This window comes from Cryptococcus neoformans (genome assembly GCF_000091045.1).
Source record: "Cryptococcus neoformans var. neoformans JEC21 chromosome 6 sequence".
NCBI lineage: Eukaryota > Fungi > Basidiomycota > Tremellomycetes > Tremellales > Cryptococcaceae > Cryptococcus > Cryptococcus deneoformans.
Window position 1 is genome coordinate 1065552 of NC_006691.1, and position 23026 is coordinate 1088577.

At 49.3% G+C, this 23026-nt stretch overlaps 11 protein-coding genes across 11 annotated transcripts; 4 read left to right on the forward strand and 7 right to left on the reverse strand.

Moving 5' to 3' along the window:
• Positions 1-81: 81 nt before the first annotated feature.
• Positions 82-2780, reverse strand: CNF03630 (conserved hypothetical protein). The gene is made up of 10 exons (XM_024657440.1): positions 1916-2780; positions 1800-1870; positions 1726-1743; positions 1550-1665; positions 1418-1488; positions 1130-1356; positions 951-1063; positions 703-881; positions 543-628; positions 82-424 (listed from the first exon to the last, which is right to left on the reverse strand). Exons 1-10 carry the CDS (start codon positions 2649-2651, stop codon positions 371-373), a joined length of 1671 nt encoding a protein of 556 aa, XP_024513060.1. The 5' UTR covers positions 2652-2780; the 3' UTR covers positions 82-370.
• Positions 2781-3081: 301 nt separating this feature from the next.
• CNF03640 (hypothetical protein) lies at positions 3082-4287 on the forward strand. The gene is made up of 4 exons (XM_024657441.1): positions 3082-3303; positions 3371-3781; positions 3851-3919; positions 3981-4287. Exons 1-4 carry the CDS (start codon positions 3097-3099, stop codon positions 4098-4100), a joined length of 807 nt encoding a protein of 268 aa, XP_024513151.1. The 5' UTR covers positions 3082-3096; the 3' UTR covers positions 4101-4287.
• CNF03650 (diphthine synthase, putative) lies at positions 4242-5649 on the reverse strand. The gene is made up of 4 exons (XM_571439.2): positions 5531-5649; positions 5250-5446; positions 4897-5166; positions 4242-4824 (listed from the first exon to the last, which is right to left on the reverse strand). Exons 1-4 carry the CDS (start codon positions 5591-5593, stop codon positions 4341-4343), a joined length of 1014 nt encoding a protein of 337 aa, XP_571439.1. The 5' UTR covers positions 5594-5649; the 3' UTR covers positions 4242-4340.
• A 245-nt stretch (positions 5650-5894) lies between these two features.
• CNF03660 (GPI-anchor transamidase, putative) lies at positions 5895-7552 on the forward strand. The gene is made up of 5 exons (XM_571632.1): positions 5895-6088; positions 6153-6556; positions 6614-6731; positions 6783-6893; positions 6950-7552. The coding sequence occupies exons 1-5, from the start codon at positions 5906-5908 to the stop codon at positions 7379-7381; spliced, it is 1248 nt and encodes a 415-aa protein (XP_571632.1). The 5' UTR covers positions 5895-5905; the 3' UTR covers positions 7382-7552.
• Positions 6623-8427, reverse strand: CNF03670 (expressed protein). Its single transcript, XM_571657.2, has 5 exons — positions 8276-8427; positions 8210-8218; positions 7933-8155; positions 7856-7873; positions 6623-7792 (listed from the first exon to the last, which is right to left on the reverse strand). Exons 1-5 carry the CDS (start codon positions 8327-8329, stop codon positions 7572-7574), a joined length of 525 nt encoding a protein of 174 aa, XP_571657.1. The 5' UTR covers positions 8330-8427; the 3' UTR covers positions 6623-7571.
• Positions 8428-9053: 626 nt separating this feature from the next.
• CNF03680 (rtf1 protein, putative) lies at positions 9054-11170 on the reverse strand. The gene is made up of 9 exons (XM_571655.1): positions 11047-11170; positions 10833-10979; positions 10618-10775; positions 10473-10564; positions 10170-10422; positions 9899-10119; positions 9731-9850; positions 9338-9681; positions 9054-9276 (listed from the first exon to the last, which is right to left on the reverse strand). The coding sequence occupies exons 1-9, from the start codon at positions 11151-11153 to the stop codon at positions 9123-9125; spliced, it is 1596 nt and encodes a 531-aa protein (XP_571655.1). The 5' UTR covers positions 11154-11170; the 3' UTR covers positions 9054-9122.
• Positions 11171-11388: 218 nt separating this feature from the next.
• Positions 11389-14443, reverse strand: CNF03690 (CDC1, putative). Its single transcript, XM_571653.2, has 5 exons — positions 14218-14443; positions 14162-14170; positions 13604-13890; positions 13057-13557; positions 11389-13005 (listed from the first exon to the last, which is right to left on the reverse strand). The coding sequence occupies exons 1-5, from the start codon at positions 14350-14352 to the stop codon at positions 11817-11819; spliced, it is 2121 nt and encodes a 706-aa protein (XP_571653.1). The 5' UTR covers positions 14353-14443; the 3' UTR covers positions 11389-11816.
• A 214-nt stretch (positions 14444-14657) lies between these two features.
• CNF03700 (membrane organization and biogenesis-related protein, putative) lies at positions 14658-16227 on the forward strand. Its single transcript, XM_571441.2, has 6 exons — positions 14658-14720; positions 14989-15093; positions 15210-15292; positions 15399-15646; positions 15701-15868; positions 15926-16227. Exons 2-6 carry the CDS (start codon positions 14989-14991, stop codon positions 15940-15942), a joined length of 621 nt encoding a protein of 206 aa, XP_571441.1. The 5' UTR covers positions 14658-14720; the 3' UTR covers positions 15943-16227.
• Positions 16212-17621, reverse strand: CNF03710 (methylenetetrahydrofolate dehydrogenase (NAD+), putative). The gene is made up of 3 exons (XM_571443.2): positions 17309-17621; positions 16502-17215; positions 16212-16426 (listed from the first exon to the last, which is right to left on the reverse strand). Exons 1-3 carry the CDS (start codon positions 17582-17584, stop codon positions 16313-16315), a joined length of 1104 nt encoding a protein of 367 aa, XP_571443.1. The 5' UTR covers positions 17585-17621; the 3' UTR covers positions 16212-16312.
• A 791-nt stretch (positions 17622-18412) lies between these two features.
• Positions 18413-21041, forward strand: CNF03720 (C-22 sterol desaturase, putative). The gene is made up of 8 exons (XM_571445.2): positions 18413-18476; positions 18549-18690; positions 18910-19054; positions 19108-19317; positions 19373-19561; positions 19611-20295; positions 20352-20695; positions 20767-21041. Exons 3-8 carry the CDS (start codon positions 18951-18953, stop codon positions 20822-20824), a joined length of 1590 nt encoding a protein of 529 aa, XP_571445.1. The 5' UTR covers positions 18413-18476; positions 18549-18690; positions 18910-18950; the 3' UTR covers positions 20825-21041.
• Positions 21042-21239: 198 nt separating this feature from the next.
• CNF03730 (expressed protein) lies at positions 21240-22986 on the reverse strand. The gene is made up of 5 exons (XM_571638.2): positions 22360-22986; positions 22200-22261; positions 21964-22144; positions 21576-21909; positions 21240-21520 (listed from the first exon to the last, which is right to left on the reverse strand). Exons 1-5 carry the CDS (start codon positions 22952-22954, stop codon positions 21436-21438), a joined length of 1257 nt encoding a protein of 418 aa, XP_571638.1. The 5' UTR covers positions 22955-22986; the 3' UTR covers positions 21240-21435.
• Positions 22987-23026: the final 40 nt, after the last annotated feature.

Below are 23026 nucleotides of genomic sequence, written 5' to 3' on the forward strand. Positions count from 1 at the left end.
CCTCCGTGATTACGACCACCGCTTGACTCTTGACGCTGTAAGCCTACACCATCGAGATTCAAGATCTTGTTACTCAAAAATCATGGTAGGCTATGCATACAAGCAGGAAAAATAAAGGAAAAACTACTCCAGGCAAGTAAAGGTGCATTGTATAACTTAGAAATGGTAGAGTATGTACAAAAAATTGGTCTAACGTAGATCTAAATATGCAGATAAAAAATTGTCCATCATTTTCCGTTTATTCTTCGTGAATTTCGTGGATGTTTCGTTTCGAAGTTAATTTAGTTGAACATATGGCATTTTTTCGTTTGTGCGGGATATTTCTTCTGGGGGAGGGTTGAAACGGGTTGGGTGTATGGGACGCTCTTCCTCATAGCAAATCCCAAGAGCGTTTCGTAGTAGAAGTGCCTGTAGTTGTGATACCCTGCAATTCAATCCACCATCAGCTTCTCTCCCCACCCGGGCCAAGAATGATCCCAAGACAACGTTATTCTGAAGAAAAGGGAGAAGAACAAGGAACAGAAGAAGAAGAAGAGACGTACGGTACCAGTACAATAATCGTTTGAGCTTGTAGGGATACAAGCTAGGTATTTGCACCATTCACAAGCTTCATTTGGGTCGTCTGTATCTGCACCCATCGCATTAGTATCCTTTCGTTTCTCTCAATAGGAAAAGGCGGAGTAGGGGGGAAGGGGGACATACAAAAGTTTTTGATAGTCATCACCATCGCCATGATAATCAACGCCAATGCCACGACCCTACATCCCCAAATCACATATTTCCGCCTCTTCGTCTCGGTTATAGCTGGGTAGAGGATGGTACCGCACAGGATACCCATTGCCCAGCCTCCGAGATGCGCGAGGCCGTCGACCGCGTTGGGGCTGTGCGGTGGGAGCGTTAGGGTTAGTCTTCAGCTCGGTTGGGGATGGGAAAAGGGAGTCGAGACGTACATATAGCCCATGGCGAAACCGATAACGAATTCGAGGAAAAGTAGGAACGCTTTCAATTTCGGTCTTTCTTCGTATTTCCAATGTAAAACCAAATCCACCAACACGCACGCATTCTACCAGTTCCCCACAATTAGTCATTTTTTTTTCTCGCCCCTTAACTCTAGAATACGGGAACGTACAGTCGCGAACAAGGCTCCACTCGCTCCTACACTCGGTATCCCCGTCCTCGTAAAATTACCTCCTAAAACAAATCCGTAGATACCCCCCAGCATGTACACGATCAAAAATGGGATAGTCCCCATTTCGCGCTCGACTTGGGCAGACACGATGATTTGGACGAGCATGTTGACGATGAGGTGGATGATACCGACGTGTAGGAAGATGGGGAGGATGAATCGCCACCATTCTATATATAAGTACATATGTTTGTGAGTGTGAGTGTTTTTCTTCTTGGGGGAAGGACATACGGTCCGGAGTTTCACCGTGGAAGCCGCCATGTCCACAGATTTGTTCAATGGTACAAGTCGTTGTTGGTGAGCTATCAACACGACGTTATCATGAGATTGTGAATCCCCCTTTTTTGAGTGGGTGATAATTACCTGGAGGTATCGTTCAGACAAGCAAGCTCAAAGGTAGCTGGTAAAGCCGAAACATTTTTCATACAAGGTGGGAAACGAGCTCCAATGTTGATGAGAACTTCCGAAGATGGACCGATCTGGCATATGGTTGTCAGCTATCATAAAGAATGGGAGACGGGAATAAAGTGAAAATGTACCATGTAGTTGAATGTTGGCTATAAACCAGATTGATATCAGTTAGTACACTTTTATGCATTAAAGAGATACACACCTTGATTGCGATAGGTGTTCCCATAGCCTGGTAATTTCTAACCATTTCGTAAATCATAACAGCCGTCATCGCTACATCACGTCAGCATCTTCCGACATGCCATCCTGTAAACCTACCTGCTGTCAAACACCAAGCGGCCACAGGATATTTTTGCCCTCCCAACCCTCTCTTTTTCCTCTCAATAGCCTGCTCGACCGGGTATGCACCCGCCTTGACATTGAACAGTGACAGTAACCTATCAAGGCCAGTTGGGAAGAGTAACATGATGTAAAGGTTGCTCGGTCTCGTGAAACCTGCAAATCCGCCTTCTTGACCCTGTTGGGGAGGGTAAGGATAAGATGGTTGGTCTTGGTACGAAGCATACTTGGCTGGATCATCGTCGTACGAAGAAAGGGGTCTGACGTTGCCCATCTCGACAGTGTCGAATGCCCTTGAACCGTTCAAGATGGTACTGCCAGGGAGAAGCTTGTCAGTCCGATTATACTCGCCATCTTCGTCGATATAGCTTAAATCGCCATAACTCGGTTTATCAGTGAGATGCTTCTCCCCGCTCAGCTGGGTACCTTCGCCTGCAAGTGGCATATGGCTTGGTTGTGGGAGGGGAAAACCTGGCTGGGAGTGATGCGGTAATGAACACTGAGAAGCAGAGTCCCATGGACCGATCGACGGTGAAGTGGTCATCATTCTATCCCTGTACGGTCCATCGTCGTCTTCGTATGGGGTATCGTACTGGTACGCTGCCGGCCCGGGTGCGAGCAGTCCTACATCTTGCTCTGCCATCGCACCTTCTTGTTCTCTGTACGACTGCCGCTGTGGCTGGGACTGAAGATGGCCGTCGATTGGACTTGACATACCGTTGTCGCGTTGTGGCTGGCTAGACGGCGGGTCGAGAAGGATTGCTTGGAGTGGGTGTCTTGCAGGATGACAAGTTGAGAAGTGGAGATGGAAATATGCTGTGACTGCAGTGAAGCGAGCACCGCTTGTGAGAAGTCCGCAGCGTCTGTTGATTTCTGGCGGTGACTTATTCCGACTTTTCCCCCGTCGGCGCCTTCTCGCCTAACTCGGACTCCCAACTCGGCTGAATATGGAACATGGAACGCGCCGGCTTCCACGCCCAGATCCCAAAATCTTTTGGCCGGAACCAAACAACGCCCCACTGCCCCCCCACTTTCCGGCCCAATTCCCATCCAGATCAAGACAGAAACCACGTCATATCGATCTCTCAGCATCAACTCGATGGATCTTCACTTCACGCTTCCCTATTGCCACGCAAAAATAAAAAAATAAAAAATTCAGCATGTCGCAGCCCACCACGCTCAACCACACTCTCGTCCCCATGCCCACACGCCAGCACGCTGACCGCGCAGAAGCCCTCTGGACCCTGTCCATCGCACTCATAGACTCCGCCGTCGATATCCTCGAGCACCATGTGCGGACAGACGAGCAGTTGAGCAAAGATAGTGCCCTGTTACCTGGTGGCACCCTGGGCAAACACTTTCGTCATGTATGCTCTCTCCTTTTTTTTTTCATTCCATGCTTGGACCCTACTGACGTCTTTGCGCCTTGGGCAGGTCATCGAGACTTTCCGAGCATTCTTATTACCTCTCTATCCTGTACCTACTACAGCGCCACACATCCCAGAGATCAACTACGATGCTATCCTCCCATCTTCTCGCCGCCCCATCGCTCGGTCACTCGATTCATGTCGATCAGCTATGCGTCAAATTAGTAAAGACCTTTCAGCTTGGGGAGAATTGTGCATGGAGCGGGGACGCGGACGAAAGAGTGGGAATGAAGCAGACCGAAGGATAAATGAAACACGAGGGAGAAGGGAGAGAAATGAACGGGCAGGTCTGGGGTTGGACGCGCAAGATAATGCGAGCGAGGAGAGGGATGGACTGGCAGATGAGATGGAGAGAATCGTCAAAGTAGCGGCTATAACGCCTACCAAGCAAGAGATGGGCAGTACTGTCGGACGAGAGGTACGTCTTCCTCCCCTCACATAAAGTTTAATCCAGAAACTCATTGGGGATATACTTGGGGGATTTCAGCTATGGTACTGCTCCTTACATGCTATACATCATTTCTCGATGCTACGGACCATCGCCGTCTACGAACTAGTCAGTTCATTCCCTTTGGCACAGCTGTTAAGTAAAAGACTGAAACAGGACGAAATGGTAGAATCTCGATCTCCCTGTAGAGTTTGGAACAGCTCCTTCGACATTGCTTTACCGTGGCTTGGCGTGGAAACCGCCAGTAGAGAAAGAACATGTCAAGGTTGTACGTACCAGCAAGTTGTAACTTGCCACACAGATCAAGCACCGTCCTAGCATTGTACTATCGAATTCTTTCTCAGCATATGTTGTTCAAGCTGAACGATTTTTTGGATCCTGGTTGTCTAACCTTATTATAACCTTATTATGAGCTAGCAGAAGTTTTCAAGTTGGCAAACTGGCATATGCATATCCTGGACTATGGAGCATATAGGCAGTCTAAATAAGATCCATTCAATTTCCCAGACGGCTCCGTCCAGGAGTTTTCTTAGTAAAAAGTCTCCCTCTCTACACCATAGACCTCTTTCCCAACCTTCCACCAGTCCCCTTGCTCCCCACCTACCGCAAACTTGCCCGCATACTCCAACTCTAACGGGTGCAGCCTCTTACCCACAATCACCACTGAATGTAAGGGCCCTCCAAATTCTTCTTCATCCAGAGCCGCGAGTTCAGAGAGTGTACCAGAGATGAGGCGTTGGGAAGGGGTGCCGACGCGGGAGAGAGAGATGGCGAGGGTTTGAGATGGGGGCATCAAGCTGGGATAAGGATCTACGCGTTCTGCTTCTTCTTCTTCTTCTTCGGAATCAGAGTGGGAAGAGGAGGGAAGTTGGGAGGGTTTTTGGGTTTGGTCGGTGGATTGGGATTGGGATGGATGTCTGGGAGCGGGATGGCGAATGGATTCGGTAAGCAGCATTTGGTTGAACGCCTGGGCTGGGTTCATGAACCTCGGAGGCTCGTAAATCAAACGGCCCCTACAACCCCCACACCATACATCAGCTCGTTTTTACCACCAAAACCTTACAAATAAAAAAAAGATCACGCACCTCGCCATATTCTCCTCACTCTGCTCCCTAACCTTGATATCCAACAACACCAAAGTATGGACGCCCAACCTCAAATTCTCTTCCAATCGGGGGTACCAACTATCCGGCCTCCATGTTTCAGTGTAGAATGGTAAAGAAAGCGTTTGGCCGAAGGAGTACATTTGCAGACCGGTAGAACCGAGGGCGGTGAGGATGGAGGCGTTGTGGATGATGGAAGTAGGGATGTTGCGCGACTGGGCACGGAGAAGGAGGTCGCTGTGGGTGGTAGCTCTGTAAGATGCGTTATAATGTCAATCATCCATCTTTGTCTTCATCTTCATCTTGTTTTGTTGATGCATGTATTTTGAACCTACCCGAGAGGATCACCAACGACCAAGAACGAGATATCCACCTTGTCCGCATCTTTCAAAATATCGTCCGCCTCGAGCTCAACCATCTCCCTCGTGGCAGTGATGACCGGTCGCTCATAGAACGCTTCAAGTTTTTCCTTCTCGACCATCAAGATGGAAGTGTACGACTCCAGATAGACTCGTGCAGAGTTTTTTACGGCCTACATGAGTCCAAGTTAAGGATTGGGTTGGGATTAGCTTATCACCGCTTGTAGGGTTTGACGTTTTGAGTGAAGATTACTCACCTCGAGGCCCTTGACGGTAATATCCTTCTCATCAGAGAGACCGAGACCAATGACATAGAACATGGGAGGTGCTGGATAAAGATGTTGGATTCAGAGATGTGTATAGGGGCAAACGAACAAACGAAAGACAGTACGTCGAAAAACGCGAAAACAAAATTCTCTATCTTATCGTAATTAGGATTGTTTTGTGATCCTATTACCATTAGATTACAGCTGTAGCTTGGGGTATTAGGAAATTACTAATAGGAGGTTACCGTGACCGTGGGAAAGTAGTTCCATTGTTACGCCGGTTATCAGTCAGCCATCCCGCCATATATTTCTAAACCCACAAATTCCGTTATATTCACTGTCTACTCTTTCCTCGTCTTATTCAAAATGCGTTTATCCCGTATCCTCACTGCTATATCCCTCCTGCTATCGCCATTAATATCCTCTCTTCCCCACGAACAGCTCGATCCTCAGCTATCCAACCTTTTTGGAAATGACACCACGACAGACGGGCATACCAATAACTGGGCTGTGCTAGTCTGCAGCTCTCGGTACTGGTTCAACTATCGTGTAAATATCTTAACACTCCACACTCAAGCTACTGGCGGTATGTGAAACTAATGAATACTGTCAGCACATGGCCAACACACTCGCAATGTACCGAACCCTAAAACGTCTCGGTCTTCCAGATTCCAACATCATCCTCATGCTAGCCGACGATGTGGCCTGTAACGCACGCAACGCCTTCCCTGCGACAGTCTACGCCAACGCCGGAAAAATGCTGGATCTGTACGGAGAAGGGATAAAGGTTGATTACAAAGGGTATGAGGTAACAGTGGAGAGCTTTTTAAGGTTATTGACAGGCCGGCATGATGCTACGGTTCCGCGCTCGAAACGGTTATTGAGCGATGCGTCGTCGAATGTGTTCATCTATATGACTGGTCATGGAGGAAATGAGTTTCTCAAGTTTCAGGATAATGAAGAGGTTTCGGCGTATGACGTTGCGGACGCTATCGAGCAAATGTGGGAGAAGAGAAGGTCAGTGCCAGTTTGTGTTTGTGCGGGAAGAGCACACGCTTATGATTCGTTAAATAGATATAACAAGTTGCTTTATGTGATTGATACCTGTCAAGCAAACACAATGTACTCCAAGTTTTATTCTCCCGAAATCATCGCTACGGGATCTTCATCTTTGGGCGAAAGCTCGTACTCCGTAAGACTACCACCTCTTGTTTCGTTAAAAGGCTCGGCTGACGAAGAGCAGCATCACAATGACATGGATATCGGCGTCGCAGTCATTGACAGCTTTACCCACAACGTCCTTCAATATCTCGAGACAGTGGGCAAGACTTCACGTAACAGTCTTCAGGAATTCGCGAGTCGTTCTTTTGGTACCTGTTTAGGTGTTGACAGCTAATCATCAAATAACAGTTCAACACGTATGATCCTGCCAAAATCTTTTCTCATCCTGGAATATCAACTTCCCTGAGCAGTGTCCCTCCGGAACAAATCCTTATTACAGACTTTTTCGGAGCTGTAGCTCGAGTTGAAATATCGCCCCAAAGTGCAGAGCTGCCCTTGGAATCTCGACTAATAGCTTCCAAAGATGGTTGGGAGCATACGAGCTTGAGTATCAACGATGGTAGTCTTACGGAGGAGATACCCGAAGTGTTACCTAGGAAGATAGAAGGGACCAAGAAAGGCAATGGGGAGTGGAATCGGCCTCTTGTGGATAAAACGAGTGAATGGGGATTCTTGCCTCCATACCTTATCGGAGTCGTTTCGTTCATTTGGCTTTATATCTCGTTGGGGGATAAGGAAGACAAGGATGACAGTGAAGAAGTAAGGGAGGAGGAACTTTGAAAGGGAAAAGGACGGTCGGGAAGCAGGCGTTCTTTGGGGGAGCAGCTTTGTTTCCTGGGTATACACCTTACTGGGAGACAAATGAAGAGCTTCGGATAATTATCTAGATAGTAGACCACATTCACGTTGTATCAATATAACCCATGTATATCCATTTTGCATTGAGCTTTTGATTTGCCTTCTCATCGATTTACACATTCTTCCTTCCCTCGGCAGCATTGATGATCTTGACAATTCTCCAGCTCATATCCACCGCCATACCGAGGGGCAAGAGCAAAAAGGGCACATACTCAGCAAGAAGGTTGGCGATCTCAGCAGTCGTGTGAGGAGGAGTAGCTTGGGTAGTGAAGATAGTGTGGAGACAGGGGAGGAGGGTAGTAGCCGTCGAAGCTCCATAGGCGAGGATGACCGCTATTCACAAAGATATCAGCTATTAATGAGGATACAGAGGGATAACGTATCGTCATTACGCACGGTACACTCGCTTATCGTCTTTGGCACTCATTCCATCAGCTTTCGTCGCAAAAACAAAAGACACACAAAATACTCACTGTTCCACAACCCCCAAAGGCCTACCACAAAACATGGGACCTGGAATCCCGCTTCAAGCCAGGAGAAACACTTTAACCACCCGAATGTCGGATCATTATTGACAGCTCCGAGAAGGATTGGGTCACGAGTGAGGTTGATCGACCAGAGCATGAATGCTTTGAGGGATGATGGTATTAAAGAGGGTGGATAGAGGTATTGGAGGTCGAGAAGGATAGATATTGGCTGTGTTTGATGTCAGGACGCACTGAATTGAACGGGTCAAAGGGTAATACGTACAAGGTGGAACTGAAAACAGGTCGTGATGTTAGTTTTATAAGTCTAAGGCACTTTCCAGTAACGCACAGCGAAGAACGCAAACCAGAGCTTGTCGAGTGATCTACCAGAGAATCGGGACATATGGGGGAGTAAAAGCGAACTGTGGACGAAGATAAAAGCAGTGTGTTGTTGACAAGAAAAGAAACCGAAAGCAAAGTACAGTTGGAACGCCGTTGAACGCGCCGTGAAAGACAACAAGTCCCCCACGTTGAAAGTCACTTCAATAAATGACACTGTTCTTTGTATTATTTGCGTGTTCTGCCGGTTCGTTCCAGATGTTTTCGGCTTGGAACTACAACAAAAATCCAATTGCAGGTCGCTCCATATGGGTGCATAATTTGACCAGATATCCGAGGCCTTTTTGTTGAGTCAACCCCTAATAAATGACAGGTCCGTCTCCTCACCTTCTGCAGTTCTGCGACTCGCGTAGCATCCTACTATCATCCAGGGTTGTTGTTACAGATGATGATCATCTTCATTATGCATTGAATTACAACTAGATTTTTGATCTAACCTTTGCCAGACTAAGTCATCTTCACCTGATATACTCTTCATCCTTGTCTGAGAGTCAAAGAAAAATAGAGTGCGGCAGCTTCTTCCTTAGACCCACAGCTGAGGTATTACGGTTCTCAACATCATACAAATCGAGCAAAGCACGGCTGCGGCTTATTCCCACCGCGACACCTGACTTCTGCTTACACTACTCTCGTAAGTCGCAAATGTCATTGTAGACAACAGCTCTCTAACCAAGGTGTAGACTGACATTGTGCGCATGGTAGAGAGAAGTAATGGATACATGAATTAACATATCCCAACTTCGTCATTGACTATAGCAGAGAACCCAGCTCCACCCACCACTCGTCGAGAGAACACATCAGAAATCTCCCAAATCTAGATCCAGCTGGACCGTCCTCGCCACGTATTGTTGAGGAGTCTCTCCCTTGCGTTGACCTGATGGCGGTGGAACCTCGGGTTTGGGAACATCCGTTGCTGGTGTACTTGTTGTAGACGGGTTTTGGGATGCAGCCCTATTGGATCAGATTACAAGGTTAGTATAGGCTCGTTGGAGTCGGAGAGGATAAACCGTACAGCTTCGCCTTAACAACGGCCTCTTCAGCCTTCTTCCTCGCCACAGCAGCTGCATGAGCTCTCATCATTGCCTCCTTTGTCTTCCTCTTATTGTTTTCATTGATCTTCTGAATCTTCATATCGTAGTCATCCTTCTCCCCTTCCTTTTCTGCAACAAGCCTGCCGGTGTTGGGATCGCCACCGAGGGCGATAATGTCGGAGTTGAGCTTCTCGACCATGACGTGGTCGTTTCGGCGGAGGGCGAGGTCACGTGTGTTCATAAGTTGATGTATTTTGAGGAGGCTAACTCGAGTAAATGATGATTCTTGAGATTTACGAGAGTCAACTCGGCGATCAATTTCAGCCTGCGATGGAAATTTAGCTCTATAAGTGGATGAGTGTTACAAGACGTACGCTTGTCATCGGCCTTTCTCTCAGAGCCTTTATTTCATCGTGCTTCTTCTTTAAAAATGACCGCTTAGGGGCTTTTACACCATCTGCTTGGTTTGTCATAGAAAACCTCTGAAACTCAGACTGAACAAAATTAACTCTAGTCAGTAATCGACAAGATCCTATACTTACTTCTTCAATCACACCATTAGAAACATCCGCCATTCTGAACAGTCTCGATGCTGAACCGTATTTGACAAGCAAAGCCCGAGTCTCTCGGATTTGTCGACCCTGGTATTCGATAGAATACGATCCGAACTGTCCAGACTCGTCCACATCCGCAATTTTGTAAAGCCTGTACTTTGGCCTACCATGCTCGTCCCTATCAGGAGAGATAATTCGCACGTATGCACCTGCGGCATCTGTTTAAGTCCCATCCAGGTGTCTATGGCTGTGCACTCACCAGTGATAACGTCCTCGAAGCCATCCTTGTGCATCATATCCACCAACTCGTACCTACTAACCCTCGCACTCTCCAATTCGGCCCTGTTGGGCGCGATAGCATCCATTTCCTCCTCTTTGCTAAGCTTGGGCTGGACGTTTTTGGGTTGAGGGGAAAGCGATCGTTCAGGGGAGTATGACGGCGATCTGCGGGTGATCTGGCCTTCTTCTTCGGAAGATGCAGAGGCAGATCGGGAATGTCGACGACGTGCAGCCTTTGCGTTTGTCAGGTCGGCCAACGATTTGCCATAGAGAGCAGTCTTACCCGGCGCTGCATACGCTCATCCTTCGCTTTCCGCTTGTTCTTCAAAACGTTGAGTGCCCTAGAAGCCTTCTCGCTCACACTAGTGTGCTTGCCTGTGGATCGATCAGCACATAGCTTCTATATGGTTCTGAATGGTTCGGCTCACGTCTCTTTCTCGCTCTCGAATCATCTTCTTCCTCATCATCCCCACCATGAGCAGTCTTGAACATCGCATCAAGCGCTTGAGAGTCTTTGAACTTTTGCATTTCTTCCAATCGTGACGCCAAGATGTTTTCTCTCTCGATTTCCGGGAGGTTCTCAAGACTATACCTTGTATTAGCCATCACACTCAACAAAATAAATAAAATAAAGGATACTCACGCCTCCCTGTCCGCCTCGTCCACATATTTACCCTCCAAGGGATAAGGGTTCTTCAACGGCCCTCTTGATCTCTGAAGAGCTGGTTCATCATCTTCAGATTCCATCTCCATATCTTCCTCCTCTCCATCATCGTCCGAATCTTCAATACTAAAAAACACTCCTAGTCAACCTTTTATAGTCTGTAGGGAAGAACAGTCAGATGGGGATAACGTACAACGCCTTGCTATTTCTTTTACTCCTATCATTTGAGCCGTGACGCTTCCTGTGGCGGGTAGGATCATCCTCTGCGAGACCCAAAAGCTCGTTCTCGAGGTCAGACATGATGATTTGCAATAAAGTATGGGATGCTGATGAGATTGCTGTTTTTATTTGTGCAGATGAACCAAGCCGGAAAGAGGAGATGCGAGCCATCGATTTAATTAATCGACCGTGGGAAAGTGGCGTACCTGCATACCACTGCATTAAATAGGAGTACTCGTACGTACTGGGGGATTCATTACTGCGTATGCGTCACCTTCCCATTAAAGAGCTTCTTCACATGGTCATTCGTTCACATGCCTAATGAAGCGCGATTGGGAGAACTAGTATATTGCCGCAGGAGAATACCAGATACCATGTGTGGAAAAAGTAGGTCATGTAAACAGCAGTATGTATGTACGCTACACGCTTCAAAGCCCATACGTACATGAGGCTATGAAGCCACCACGACGGCCAACCGACCCGTCTCCTCCTTTCTATGAGAAGAAAGAGTCCCTTCATGATGCAACATGTCTTCCGGATACCGAAGAGACCAAATCTAGGAGGGGAAAAAACAGAGAAAGAAACAGGACGAGACAGTAGACAATTTTTTTTTTTGGATACACCCTGCTTGCAACGCAGGCGACATCTTTCCACACGTCTTTGAAAACCACAGGAAAACACAAGATCCCAAGATCCCAAGCATGCACGCACCCAAGCACCACGGTGTTTTTACTCGAGAGTGTTTCACTCTAGGAAAAACAACGCATTCACACCCAGCCAAACGACAGCCCCAACCCATGCAACACTGATCAACTCTCTCCAACTCTTGCCCACGGCTCCCTTCCTTGCTTTCCATGTCCATCTTAAAAACGACTTTGCCCTCTCGAACCAGAGCCATGACCTGGATGGGGTGGGAAAAGTGTAAATCACAGCTGGATGGGAGTGGGTGGTGTGTGAAGAGGCTTGGGAGAGGGGGTGGGCTTGCGCGTGAGCAGGGGAATGCGGGAGGAGGAGAGGGCTGGGGAGGGTGATACGGCGGGGTGTACCGGGAGACGTGACGCTCAAGCTTGGAGGAGCGACATTCATAGAGGCCAACGTCGACAGGTTGGCGCTAGAGACTCTCCTAATAAAACCCGACGACGAGGGCGAACTGGCTCCCGTGTTTGCACCCAAACCCCAGTTAGTGGTGCCCGAAGCGGACAAAGGCGCAGCGTCAGAGACTGAAGATGGAAAACCGCGGTCCATGTATATGTAGGATGATCGTCGAGACAAGGTGAGAGGTGTGTTGAGACCTGTCACGCTAGCAGACGCTGCTTCTCCATCGCGTTCTACATCGCGCTCCGCAAAACGCTCAACGGCGGACAGTTTCGGACTTCCAAATGGGGATACAGGGTTGCTCTGGCCGCTCCTGGAACTTGGCGCGTACTCTGCAGGAGTGGAGTTGTACCGCACCGGGCGGGGCAAGGTGGAAGAGGAAATGGCTGAGGGTGCAGAAAGTGGGAGGTGTGAAGATGATTTGCGAGAGGGAATACTAAGTGGTATAGGTCCATTCCGCCGTGATGAGAATGAATTGGGCGACATGGTCTCTGCAGAGAGTAAAGCGGGACTTGACCGCATTTTCTCCGAAAGAGCGTGTGAAGAACGGTCCCATCGCGAGTACGCTGAATGAAGGTTGGTAACAAAAAGGTACAGTGCTGTAAGGATAGCGAGAGGGAGGTAGACACGCCAGTAGACACCCAGCTGATCGGGCAGGAAACAAGGTCGGTCGGCGTGGGTGGGGAGAAGGCCAGCGGTGGATTCTGTAGGTGGAGGAACTAGCGAGAGCAGTTGAAGTCCCGGACGGCGGATGCCCGTGGACGAGGAAAAGGATTTAACTGTCACCTCTCTGATATTCTCTTTGTGGACATAATCACAGTAATCGTGGTCGTCCCCACTTTAGAGATCGTTAGCTTATCCTCGACCAGTAGATGTAAAAGAAACGAACCTAAACACAATATTTGGCTGAATGGCATCCAACAAGAACTTGGAAGTCTCACTCCCGAGCAAATTTTGGTATCCAGGACCAGCACCTTTTGATATCCGTCCTTTTTCTCTCAGCGGTCCACAGGTGGCGCCTTCAGGTCTCGCGAGTGGAATATGGGAAAGCAAGATTTTAGGTCCAGGCGGAGGATTGTCCCTCAAATCTTTGACAAACTCAATTACACCGCCTTTGACACCATCCCACTCCCCAAACTGCATCTCTGAAGCATACCGCCGATAATCCTCTTCCACCAAACCTACAGCATCAAGCAAAACGAACGAGTGATTTGATATGGGAAGGACGGTATTGGGCGTTTCGAAATATTGCTGGTACCGTAACCGAGCTTGAGCGGAGAACCGGCCATTGGGAACGAGGGAAATGTCATGGTTACCTGGCACAAAGTGCATTGGCGTTGTGAGAGGGAGCTGGAAGATTGATCGGAATAGAGCGATGTACTCCTCGTACCTAAATTCCGTAAGTACGTATGCTAGAAGACAGACAGGCAACCCACTCTTCATCGGTCATGACTCCCCTTCCCGAGTCCAACATATCTCCGAGCACAAGCACCTGGTCCACCCTCCCTAGACGCATAACCACATTCCAGCTTTTGCGCATGAAGAGCTCATCGATCTGCTGCTTGGCCCAATTCAACCATGGATTGCCGGGCGGATACGACAGTCGGGGATGGGGGACGTGCGGATCGGCGATGAGGACGACATGGGTGGGCGGGGGGGCTTGGGGATAGGCCTGCCGCAGAGCAGAGTCGGGGAAGCGACACGTGGAGAGAGAGTGGAAGAACTAAGAGTGTTGTCAGTGCCAAATAAACTAGCGATCGACCGTGCCTGGCATTGTCCAGCAACTTTTGCGCCACAGACGCATGCACATGGCCGGCCGACTTGCTTGGGACTGCAAGCTGACTGGCAGATCTCTGAGGGCAATCTTAGATGGCCCTGGGTGCCTTGGAGACATCGCGCTTGGCAAAAATTCCGCGGCGTCGAGCACTGAAGCCACGACGTGTGGTGCGATGGCCGGCTGGTTGCTGGACGACGCCTATGGATGCTGGACTCACTTCTCCGACCTGCAGCACCAGTGAGCTCTACCGTCGCGTGCTGCTGCGGCACTCACCTCGTACCATATAACGAGCACGACCCAGCCGAATCTGAGTGCAAGAATCTGGGTGGCTCTTGACTTGAGGCCTGTCTTCCTTCCTCGCGCGGCCGGAGGGGCGGCGGGTGAGTGTGCCCGAGGTGATCCGAGCATTGTGGCTAGTGAAACAGATAAATCAAGCGGCAGGTGGGGAAGAAAAGAGGCTAGTTCCAAGTCTGCCCCTCAGCCCAGGGAACAAGACGCGTGCAGGCTAATAATAACGCGACCGAACGATGCCCTGCGTAATAATAAAATCCACGCGCACTCGCGTGGCCCCGCACATATGTAATCCCGATAAACGCCGAGTAGGAGGGCAATGTGGCGGACGGGGGATGACGCAACGGACTGGACGCTCCCCTTCCCATCATACCCAACACCGACAAGGCATCCATCTCTTTCTCTTCCTTCTTCCTTCCTCATTTTGATCCGCACCATCCTGGCTTTTCCTTCGAGACACCTGCAAACAACACATAGCATCCACAGTGAGTCTGTCTTCCAAAGAGGAGAAAAGAACAGCCACAAGAAGCCGCGCCGGGGAGCCAGATAAGGAGTCAGCGACAAGGCTATGGTCTCCTCAGCCCTGCTCTGCAGATACACCTATTGTCCTTCTTCCTTCCCGGCTGGGTGTCCCCGCGTCGCCACTAGACGTGTAGCCGTTTGATGATACATGTTTCGCCGTCGTCCCCGGTGTCATGCTCTCTCACACGACCCTTTGTACCTCCCGCTCCCGGCTAATATCTTTTGCATTAGATGGCCGCCCATTCCGAGCAAATCAAGAACAACTTCCTCAACAATCCCTACGCCCAGCAGGTTTTCAACATTGCCAACGGCCAGGTCTCTGCTCTCGATGCCGAGGTATGTCTTTTTTCCTTCAGACAACCGCCTTCCACGGTGTTCCATCCCGTGTTGATTGCATAGTTTGCTAACTTGAACTTTCTTCTTCCTGTCTATGCATCATTCAACACCCACAGCTTAACAAGTACCCAATCCTCCGTCAGCTTGAGCAGCAGACCAAGGTCCCCAAGGCCTACGGTGTCATCGCCCTTGGTTTCTCGTGAGTTGTAGTTTTTTTTCCCTGAATTATGACGCGGCTCGCGGCTGCTTTCCCGGATTTTCCGCAGAAACTTGACCATGACGCTGACGCTCTATTTCGCTCGCAGCTCTGTCCTTCTCATCTTCTTCAATATGTTTGGCCTTGCCCAGCCCATCTCCAACCTCATCGGCTGGGCTCTCCCCGCTTATCTTTCCATCCTGGCCATTGAGTCTCCTCAGACCAACGATGACAAGCAGTGGTTGACCTATTGGGTCGTCTTTGGTTCTCTCAACCTCGTCGAGTCCATGGGTTTGAGGGCGGTTCTCTACTGGGTTCCTATGTACTTTGTTTTCAAGACCCTTTTCACCATCTGGCGTAAGCATTCTGTCTTTGCTTGCTGTATAGCGGTATGCTGACGAAGCAATCCAGTCATGCTCCCTGCCACCCGAGGTGCTGAGATTCTCTACTTCCACTTCCTCCGGCCCATGGTTGGCAACGTCAAGTCTCGAAGCCAATCTTCTTTCGGTACATCTGACCCCCTTGCCAAGGAGACTGGCTTCAACCCCGCCGGTACCACCGCCCCTTCCTCTTTCGCTCGTAAGCCTTTGTCTTGTCTAGTTTCCTGAAGAATTTGAGCTAATCCAATTTTATCAGATGAAAAGACCCTCTAAGATGGCTTGGTGCAGAGAAAAGCAGAGAATGTCGGATAGCCTCTTTTGGATTAACGACCCGTAACGCCAGGTTTTGAGTCTTGAATTTTTCATAATTGTGGTTGGAAGGCGTTCTCCGTTTTTTTACTTGTGTCATAGCGTTCTTGTTTGCTTCAACCCCAATTAATTCCCTTTTTTTCTTAAATTATTTTGCGGAAGCAAGAATACTTTTTCACGAGAGTGTGGGTAAAAGTAGAAGAGAAAGAAATGAATCCGATGTGGATATATACCTGACCATGATGGAGCCGAGAACTCGATTCATGTAAAGAAGAATAAGATGAACAACGCAACATGCCGACACGCCTCTGCCTACTACACTACAACTCTTTATCTACAAGGAGGCCTCTTGCTTCTTGATCATATCGCGGTACTCGCACAACCTCAACAAGTTTCGCTGGAGCATGGTGATGGTCATGACACCAACAGAGGGAACGTAAATAGACGCCTACAGTTCATCATCATCGTCAGCTCATTTTTTGTTCCCCACGACCAAACTAAATATCAATGGCACAATGCTTACCCGATCCCTGACATCCGTCTCAAAGTTCTTCTCCCCAGCAACATTCACACAAACACATCCGTCCTTCAACTCCCTGGTTGGCACCTTGAAGCTATCCACAGGCACGGCAGAAATCACCACGTCACTGAAACTCAACGCCTTGTGCAGTGTCATATCAGGCAAGGGGGTGGTAATATGGTGTGGACTCGCTGACGAAGGTTTTTTACCTTCCGCCGACTTGGAAGGCCGCTTGGAGAATTCGACGATGGAGTCAAGGTCGACGGAGATGACGCGCGCGCCGTCGTTGGCCAACAGGGCCGCCAGCGGACGACCGACAACTTCAGAACGGTTGATGACGGTAATCACCTTGCCCCTCGCTCGATCGCCATAGGCGAGAAGCCTGTTGTACACGCCGATATGTTCGAGTACCTTGACGATCGCCAGGGGCGTACAGGGCAAGATGGATTTCACTGTACCTTCCGGCGCAACGTCTTCGCCTTTGGAGCTATCGCCCGACTTGCTCGGCAAGGGCTCGGGCAAGTGCGAAGCAGGGATGGGACGGAGCGTGAGCGGGTTGATGAAACGGACGTTGTGGTAGAGGTTGAAGAGGAATTGGTGGTTGAGACCCTCGACGTCTTTCTGCGGGGAGACGACCGATTGGAGGTATTGGTCTTGACGGCCGCCGTAGATGGGGTAGTAGACCATCATGCCGTCCACCTCGGGATCTTCGTTTGCCTTTTGTTTTTCGTCTCAGGATCAGCTCTCCATCTCGTCTCCCCAAGAGCCAAAAAAAGGGGGAAAAAAATGGAGAAAACGTTTATGACATACCTCGAGGATTGCTTCTTCAACCTCGATCCCCACACCTTCACCATCCATTCCCTCCCTTGCTTCACCGACGAGTCTCAGCTCATATGTGATCCCCAAGGTCTCACACGCCTTCTTGGTGAACTCGGCATAGGTCCTGGCATCCTCCTTTTTTGTAGCGAGGATACCGACCAAGTGCGGAGGTCGCGAGGAAAAGCGAGGGGAGGCGAGGGCAGAAAGAAGCTCCGACTTGAAGGGTGTGGCTACTTTCGAGGCGGTGATGAGGATTCCTTGGGACATTTTTTTTTTGGTGCGCGATGGGGGGAGATTAAACTACCAAGCTGACATTTCCACCACTCGTCTCGTCGTTATCGACATGGAGACAACTTTCTTTAACATCACGTGACAAACTGGTTTTGTTACGTAACTTGCTTTATCTTGTGCTCTTTTTCCGCCTGCGCACGTCCGCATATACTCCGTCGTCCAAAAGTCCAACTTTTGGTCCTTGGACGACAAGGTTGGCAATAGGCGTGGCAGTCATTGGCCAGTATACTCTTTACCATCTGCTTGAGATGGGTACTAGAGAAGTGATGAAAGTATTGTAGCAACATCTGAACGCCTGCACCTGTGAAACCTCGTCAAATAGCGCAAATTATGAACAGCTTATCCCACGCACGCACAACAACTCTTTCAGGGAAGGAAAAGACAACTGCCTTGCTCCTTTCCCTGCCTCGACGTGTACATCTTTTGTTGCTGCAATCACTTGAATTACTGACTGCTTCGGCTGCCCATTCCCATCTTTTGGTTCAAAGCACTCCAAATTTACTCAAGTCACACTTTATGCTTTGGCACAACGCTGATCTCGCATCTGCCAAAGCGTTTCTGCGTGCTGAGAAGCGTATCGGACCGGGCCGTCAACTTGTTTTTTTTTTGCTTCGATTCGTGTTTGGCTTCCTCCGGGAACTGCTGCGGTCGGCATTGTCCGACTTTCTCAGCATGCTGACGCAAGCAGCCACGAGTGCATTGTTTGTGATGTCACGTGACCGGGAGAGAAGTTTGCAGATTCGGCAGGATTCGTGCCCGCCAAGGTGGTACGATGTTCTGAATTCCACCTCCGCCTGGCAAATCGTTTGTTTTCTTTTTCATCTCCTTTTCGGTTTTTCCCTTCAACTTTCCGAGCGCGTGTACTGAGGTGCGTACTGCCGTCTGGAGGCCTGTGGAAGACCAAGGTGGTGCCAGAACTGACTTTCCATTGCCCACCCAGTGTCGAACAGCCCTTCTTTGATTTTTAGATTCCCTTTCCCTCGGCCCCCGGACGCAACTTTTTGTTTTTCACGAGACACGACTTCTTTACACACCTCGAGACACGGTCTTTACACAGGTTGGCACAGAATACACTACTGCCCGTGAGTCAGCGCGCCAGAGATACATGTATGCGAGATGGCTGGCTTGGTGCAATTCGATATGGGCGGGATAGGGGGGACTAGCGTGGTTTCTATTATATGTAGTGACTCCGTCCCGGACGCCGAGCGCGCGTACTCACCGCAATATTATAGTCGTCCCATTGGCCAAGCCAAATCATGTTATCGATATTACTCATACATATAGCTGACCCACTGTTATAGAGCCCTCTAATTCAATCGATACATAAGTAACTGAATAAAATATGGAATCCCATACCGTTCTCCGCCCCACGGCCATCCCTGATCTTGCCGCGATCAAGACTTGGGGTCTTGAAGGACTCACCAAGGCCAAGTTCAGCTTTGACACGTGTGTATAACATTTTACAATTCACTCGAAACTCAAACTGACATATTAAACAGCAAAACCACCACTGCCACCATCCTTACCCTTATCCTCTCTCTTCTTGTCCTCGAACAGCTCGTCTACAGGGCCAAGAAAGCACACTTGCCCGGTGCCAAATGGACCATTCCCGTCATTGGCAAGTTTGCCGACTCTTTGAACCCCACCTTGGCCAACTACAAGGCCCAGTGGAACTCTGGACCTTTGAGCGCTGTTTCCGTGTTCAACATGTGCGTTTTTAGTATCAAACAATTGCAGAGAGATGAGTACTGATTCGCCAAACAGTTTCATCGTCATCGGTTCCTCCAACGAAATGGCCAGGAAGATCCTCAACTCCCCCAACCACGCTGAACCCTGTCTCGTCGCTTCTGCCAAGAAGGTCTTGTTGCCTGAGAACTGGGTCTTTTTGCACGGCAAAGTCCATGCCGACTACAGGAAGGCATTGAACGTTCTCTTCACCAAGCAGGCTCTCAGGTAGGTACATCGTCAAGTCATAGTTGAACGGCTACTGACAGCGTCGTAGTATCTACCTCCCCATTCAGGAGAAGATCTACCGAAGCTATTTCAACAAGTGGATGTCTGATCCCGCCCCTGCTCAGCAGTACATGATGAAGATGCGAGACCTCAACATGGACACTTCTCTTTCCGTGTTCATCGGCCCTTATCTCACTGAGGCCCAGAAGCAAGAGATCAACGACAAGTACTGGCTTATCACCATCTCTCTCGAGCTCGTCAACTTCCCCCTCGCTATCCCTGGTACCAAAGTTTACAACGCTATCCAGGCTAGAAAGATTGTCATGAAGTATCTCTCCGCTGCCAGTGCTGCCAGTAAGATCAGGATGGAGGACGACGACGCCGAGCCCGAGTGTCTTTTGGACCACTGGGTGCGAGCCATGATCCTTGCCCGTCGTGCCAAGGATGACGGTGAGCAGACCAGACTCCTTTCTCGAGAGTACAGCGACCACGAAATTGCCATGGTTCTCTTGTCGTTCCTTTTCGCCTCTCAGGACGCCATGTCTTCCGCTCTCGTCTACACATTCCAGCTTACTGCCGACCACCCCGAAGTTCTTGAGAAGGTTAGGGAGGAGCAGTACAGGGTTAGGGGTAACGACCTCGAGAGGCCCTTGACTTTGGACATGCTTGACGACATGGTTTACACCCGAGCTACTATCAAGGAAGTTTTGAGGTTTAGGCCTCCTGTCATCATGGTACGTTTTTGCACCATTCACCGCTACCGAGACATCTGACTGATGTGGATGTGTAGGTTCCCTACATGACCACCAAGCCCTTCCCCGTCTCCCCCGAATACACCGCGCCCAAGAACTCTATGATCATCCCTGCCTTTTGGAACTCTTTACACGACGAGACCTGTTACCCTGAGCCCGATCGATTCCTTCCCGAACGATGGCTCCCCCAGGCCGACGGTTCAGCCCCTATCGCCGACTCCAAGCCCCAAAACTACCTCGTCTGGGGTAGCGGTCCGCACAAGTGTATCGGTGGCCAGTACGCTTCTATGCATTTGGCGGCCACTTTGGGTACGGCGAGTGTTTTGATGGATTGGAAGCACGAGAGGACCGAGTTGAGTGATGAAGTACAGGTCATTGCGGCGTACGTTTTCTTCTCACCATTGTTCCCGGAGGGATTTCAAAGCTGACCTTGTTTTGTTTTGTTTTTCATAGTATCTTCCCCAAGGACCACTGTCTCCTTAAATTCACCCCTCGAGCTCCCCCTTCATAAGCTTCTTCAAGCTGTGTATTATGGCGATAAAGGAAGTAATGAAGTATTCTCTAATGTTTAAAGATACCCCGGTGTGGATCTTTCAGTAATATTAATGTTTTCATCGTCTGGAAAGTTATCTTGGGCGTCTGTATAGCTAGATGTCTCTCTTATGGGAATCGACCCCAAGAACACTGAAAGAATATGCAAACTCTCGTCTTGTCTTTGTAAAGGAAAATTGGCGCATGATGAAAAGACCATACGACATCCAGCACAGTTTCTTCGCGTTTTTCTGAAGAGTCTCTCGCTCGATACGTTTTTTTACAAACGGGACAAGTCCATTCGTCTTCTTTCACCATCACTTCTCCGAGCTGGACAGCGCCATTTATTTCCATGCAGCTCTACTTTTCGATCCAGTTGAATCAATCTTTCTATTGCTTTGTCTAGGCCCACTCTCATTGGGATCATCTTGGAGCGTAATATTACATATCTTACAAAACCTTTATTATCATTTCTCCCATACCGTTAACTCCCATTCTCTCATGATATATGCTTGTCCATATCGTGACCTTAAATACCCAAGAAGTTCTAAAGGGATTGTCCTCTTCATGGTCTCAGAATGAAGACCTTGATCAAACCACTTCTAGCTGCATTAGGATCTTGTATGCCGCAACCGTGGCCGCCTGTTTCTTCTTTGTTCGTGTAGCTTCACCTTGCCTATACTCATTGATTAGCCTACGCCTCTCTTTTGGTCGAGTGAACTGAAGCTCACCACTCTTTCCCGTCCCTATTACGTGCGATTACAATCGCCTTCCACATATCAACTCCCCGTGGCTCATACGTATACACAGGCATACCCGCCCCTCTGGAGATGAACAGCTCGTTAAGCTTTCCTGACGCACCATTCGCCAAGTCGTCGAGGTCGGTATCCATTAATCCAGCCTTGACAGCTGTTTCTGCTTCCAACCGTTCTTGTTCCTTCTTCATGTAACCCAATACCCATTCAGCGATCGGTTCAAAGAGTGGTCGAAGCCATCCTTGCAAATGTTCAAGACCTTGTCCATGAGTTTTTGGCCCGTCACCTCCGTCAACATCTTTCGTGTTGCCTATTTGAGAAGAAAGTCAGGACCATTACTCTTGGCTTTGCCTTGAATCCTTACCATGTTTGAGATAAGAGTAGTGGAGGCCAGCGACATATGCCTCAAAGATGTTGGCTGTGGTTTTTGTCCCGTTCTTCAAAATTTCTGTAGCATTCACGTCTGTTATGAGACGTTCTGGCATCTTATAGCGCCTAGAGAGTTGTGATAACGTCTGATTGCAAACGCAGATAGCTTTCATTTCCTGACGCAATTCATCAGTTGAGGTGGATCGCTGGGGCCCATGTTTAGATACGCACAGTTGCGTTGCCCGGATTGAGGTTCGGATACAAGTCGTGAAGCAAACAGGTCACAATACAGCCTGTCGATGGCGTCAGATAGAGCTCTGACAACAAAGCGGTCCGACTTCAATCCGACCTCGCCGGCCCTTCAGTTGTCAGCCTATCGAACCGCACTCACCTAACAAAGCATCCCCGACATGTTCCAGTTTCTCATTGTCATGATGAAAGGCCTCCTTATCAAACAGTGCAGATTGCTTCCTCGCTCCCACGTAGCTGGTGTGCGTAAAGACTTGACGTAAGAGCTCACGATCATAGATATCCGGAAGGGGGGGCAAGGGGAAATCCGGAAGCTCCTCCGGCATTTCCATGCGGCTGACAACATCGGCGGCTCGGACCATGACGAGGAGTTTGTCAAAGGGAAGGTGGATTGGAGAGGACGGATTTTTGGAAGCCGTTGCGTTTTCGGGAGATACGGGGAGTTGGAAAGTTACTCGTGTTTCAGAAAGTACCGGGCCTTTGGATTTGCGTGGCTTGTATGGTTCTTTTGCGTTGCTTTGTTTGGAGGCCTTGAAAAACTTGGGGGTTTTCAGAGGCTTTGCAGCTTTGGGAGCCTTGGCCAGTTTGGGACGAGTCGAGTGTTGCGGTTGAAGCGGTCTACAGAGCAGAGAGAAGTGACGGGGCAGCAGGGATGTTCTCAATGCGGCTGGCGTGCGGGCGATGGCAGGGGCAGGATCCGTTCCTCTCCTCAGTGCGCTCTGAAGCATGCGCAGCATAAGATTCCGAGGTCCAAGAACGAATACAAAAGGAGAGCGGACAATAGACGGAAAATGCAAATCGTTAGGAAC

Excerpts from the sequence above, each read along its gene's own strand:
- CNF03630 (XM_024657440.1), bottom strand. The coding sequence starts at position 2,651 with ATGTCAAGTCCAATCGACGGCCATCTTCAGTCCCAGCCACAGCGGCAG. Across the intron at positions 1,357-1,417 it reads CCACGGTGAAACTCCGGACC|AATGGTGGCGATTCATCCTC; the intron begins GTATGTCCTTCC and ends ACTTATATATAG. Across the intron at positions 629-702 it reads GATGACTATCAAAAACTTTT|ATACAGACGACCCAAATGAA; the intron begins GTATGTCCCCCT and ends CGATGGGTGCAG.
- CNF03640 (XM_024657441.1), top strand. The coding sequence starts at position 3,097 with ATGTCGCAGCCCACCACGCTCAACCACACTCTCGTCCCCATGCCCACA. Across the intron at positions 3,304-3,370 it reads TGGGCAAACACTTTCGTCAT|GTCATCGAGACTTTCCGAGC; the intron begins GTATGCTCTCTC and ends CGCCTTGGGCAG. Across the intron at positions 3,920-3,980 it reads CCATCGCCGTCTACGAACTA|AATCTCGATCTCCCTGTAGA; the intron begins GTCAGTTCATTC and ends ACGAAATGGTAG.
- CNF03650 (XM_571439.2), bottom strand. The coding sequence starts at position 5,593 with ATGTTCTATGTCATTGGTCTCGGTCTCTCTGATGAGAAGGATATTACC. Across the intron at positions 5,167-5,249 it reads GTCGTTGGTGATCCTCTCGG|AGCTACCACCCACAGCGACC; the intron begins GTAGGTTCAAAA and ends CGCATCTTACAG. Across the intron at positions 4,825-4,896 it reads AGTGAGGAGAATATGGCGAG|GGGCCGTTTGATTTACGAGC; the intron begins GTGCGTGATCTT and ends TGGGGGTTGTAG.
- CNF03660 (XM_571632.1), top strand. The coding sequence starts at position 5,906 with ATGCGTTTATCCCGTATCCTCACTGCTATATCCCTCCTGCTATCGCCA. Across the intron at positions 6,557-6,613 it reads CAAATGTGGGAGAAGAGAAG|ATATAACAAGTTGCTTTATG; the intron begins GTCAGTGCCAGT and ends TTCGTTAAATAG. Across the intron at positions 6,894-6,949 it reads GTAACAGTCTTCAGGAATTC|TTCAACACGTATGATCCTGC; the intron begins GCGAGTCGTTCT and ends ATCAAATAACAG.
- CNF03670 (XM_571657.2), bottom strand. The coding sequence starts at position 8,329 with ATGTCCCGATTCTCTGGTAGATCACTCGACAAGCTCTGGTTTGCGTTC.
- CNF03680 (XM_571655.1), bottom strand. The coding sequence starts at position 11,153 with ATGTCTGACCTCGAGAACGAGCTTTTGGGTCTCGCAGAGGATGATCCT. Across the intron at positions 10,565-10,617 it reads TTCGAGAGCGAGAAAGAGAC|GCAAGCACACTAGTGTGAGC; the intron begins GTGAGCCGAACC and ends ATCGATCCACAG. Across the intron at positions 10,423-10,472 it reads ATGAGCGTATGCAGCGCCGG|GCTGCACGTCGTCGACATTC; the intron begins GTAAGACTGCTC and ends ACAAACGCAAAG.
- CNF03690 (XM_571653.2), bottom strand. The coding sequence starts at position 14,352 with ATGCTCGGATCACCTCGGGCACACTCACCCGCCGCCCCTCCGGCCGCG. Across the intron at positions 13,558-13,603 it reads GGAGTCATGACCGATGAAGA|GTACGAGGAGTACATCGCTC; the intron begins GTGGGTTGCCTG and ends TACGGAATTTAG. Across the intron at positions 13,006-13,056 it reads CAGCCAAATATTGTGTTTAG|TGGGGACGACCACGATTACT; the intron begins GTTCGTTTCTTT and ends CGATCTCTAAAG.
- CNF03700 (XM_571441.2), top strand. The coding sequence starts at position 14,989 with ATGGCCGCCCATTCCGAGCAAATCAAGAACAACTTCCTCAACAATCCC. Across the intron at positions 15,094-15,209 it reads TCTCTGCTCTCGATGCCGAG|CTTAACAAGTACCCAATCCT; the intron begins GTATGTCTTTTT and ends CAACACCCACAG. Across the intron at positions 15,293-15,398 it reads GTCATCGCCCTTGGTTTCTC|CTCTGTCCTTCTCATCTTCT; the intron begins GTGAGTTGTAGT and ends TTTCGCTCGCAG.
- CNF03710 (XM_571443.2), bottom strand. The coding sequence starts at position 17,584 with ATGTCCCAAGGAATCCTCATCACCGCCTCGAAAGTAGCCACACCCTTC. Across the intron at positions 17,216-17,308 it reads TTGAAGAAGCAATCCTCGAG|GCAAACGAAGATCCCGAGGT; the intron begins GTATGTCATAAA and ends GAAAAACAAAAG. Across the intron at positions 16,427-16,501 it reads AGACGGATGTCAGGGATCGG|GCGTCTATTTACGTTCCCTC; the intron begins GTAAGCATTGTG and ends GATGAACTGTAG.
- CNF03720 (XM_571445.2), top strand. The coding sequence starts at position 18,951 with ATGGAATCCCATACCGTTCTCCGCCCCACGGCCATCCCTGATCTTGCC. Across the intron at positions 19,562-19,610 it reads TTCACCAAGCAGGCTCTCAG|TATCTACCTCCCCATTCAGG; the intron begins GTAGGTACATCG and ends ACAGCGTCGTAG. Across the intron at positions 20,296-20,351 it reads TTAGGCCTCCTGTCATCATG|GTTCCCTACATGACCACCAA; the intron begins GTACGTTTTTGC and ends GTGGATGTGTAG.
- CNF03730 (XM_571638.2), bottom strand. The coding sequence starts at position 22,954 with ATGCTGCGCATGCTTCAGAGCGCACTGAGGAGAGGAACGGATCCTGCC. Across the intron at positions 22,262-22,359 it reads TGTCGGGGATGCTTTGTTAG|GCTGTATTGTGACCTGTTTG; the intron begins GTGAGTGCGGTT and ends CGCCATCGACAG. Across the intron at positions 21,910-21,963 it reads CTACTCTTATCTCAAACATG|GCAACACGAAAGATGTTGAC; the intron begins GTAAGGATTCAA and ends CTTCTCAAATAG.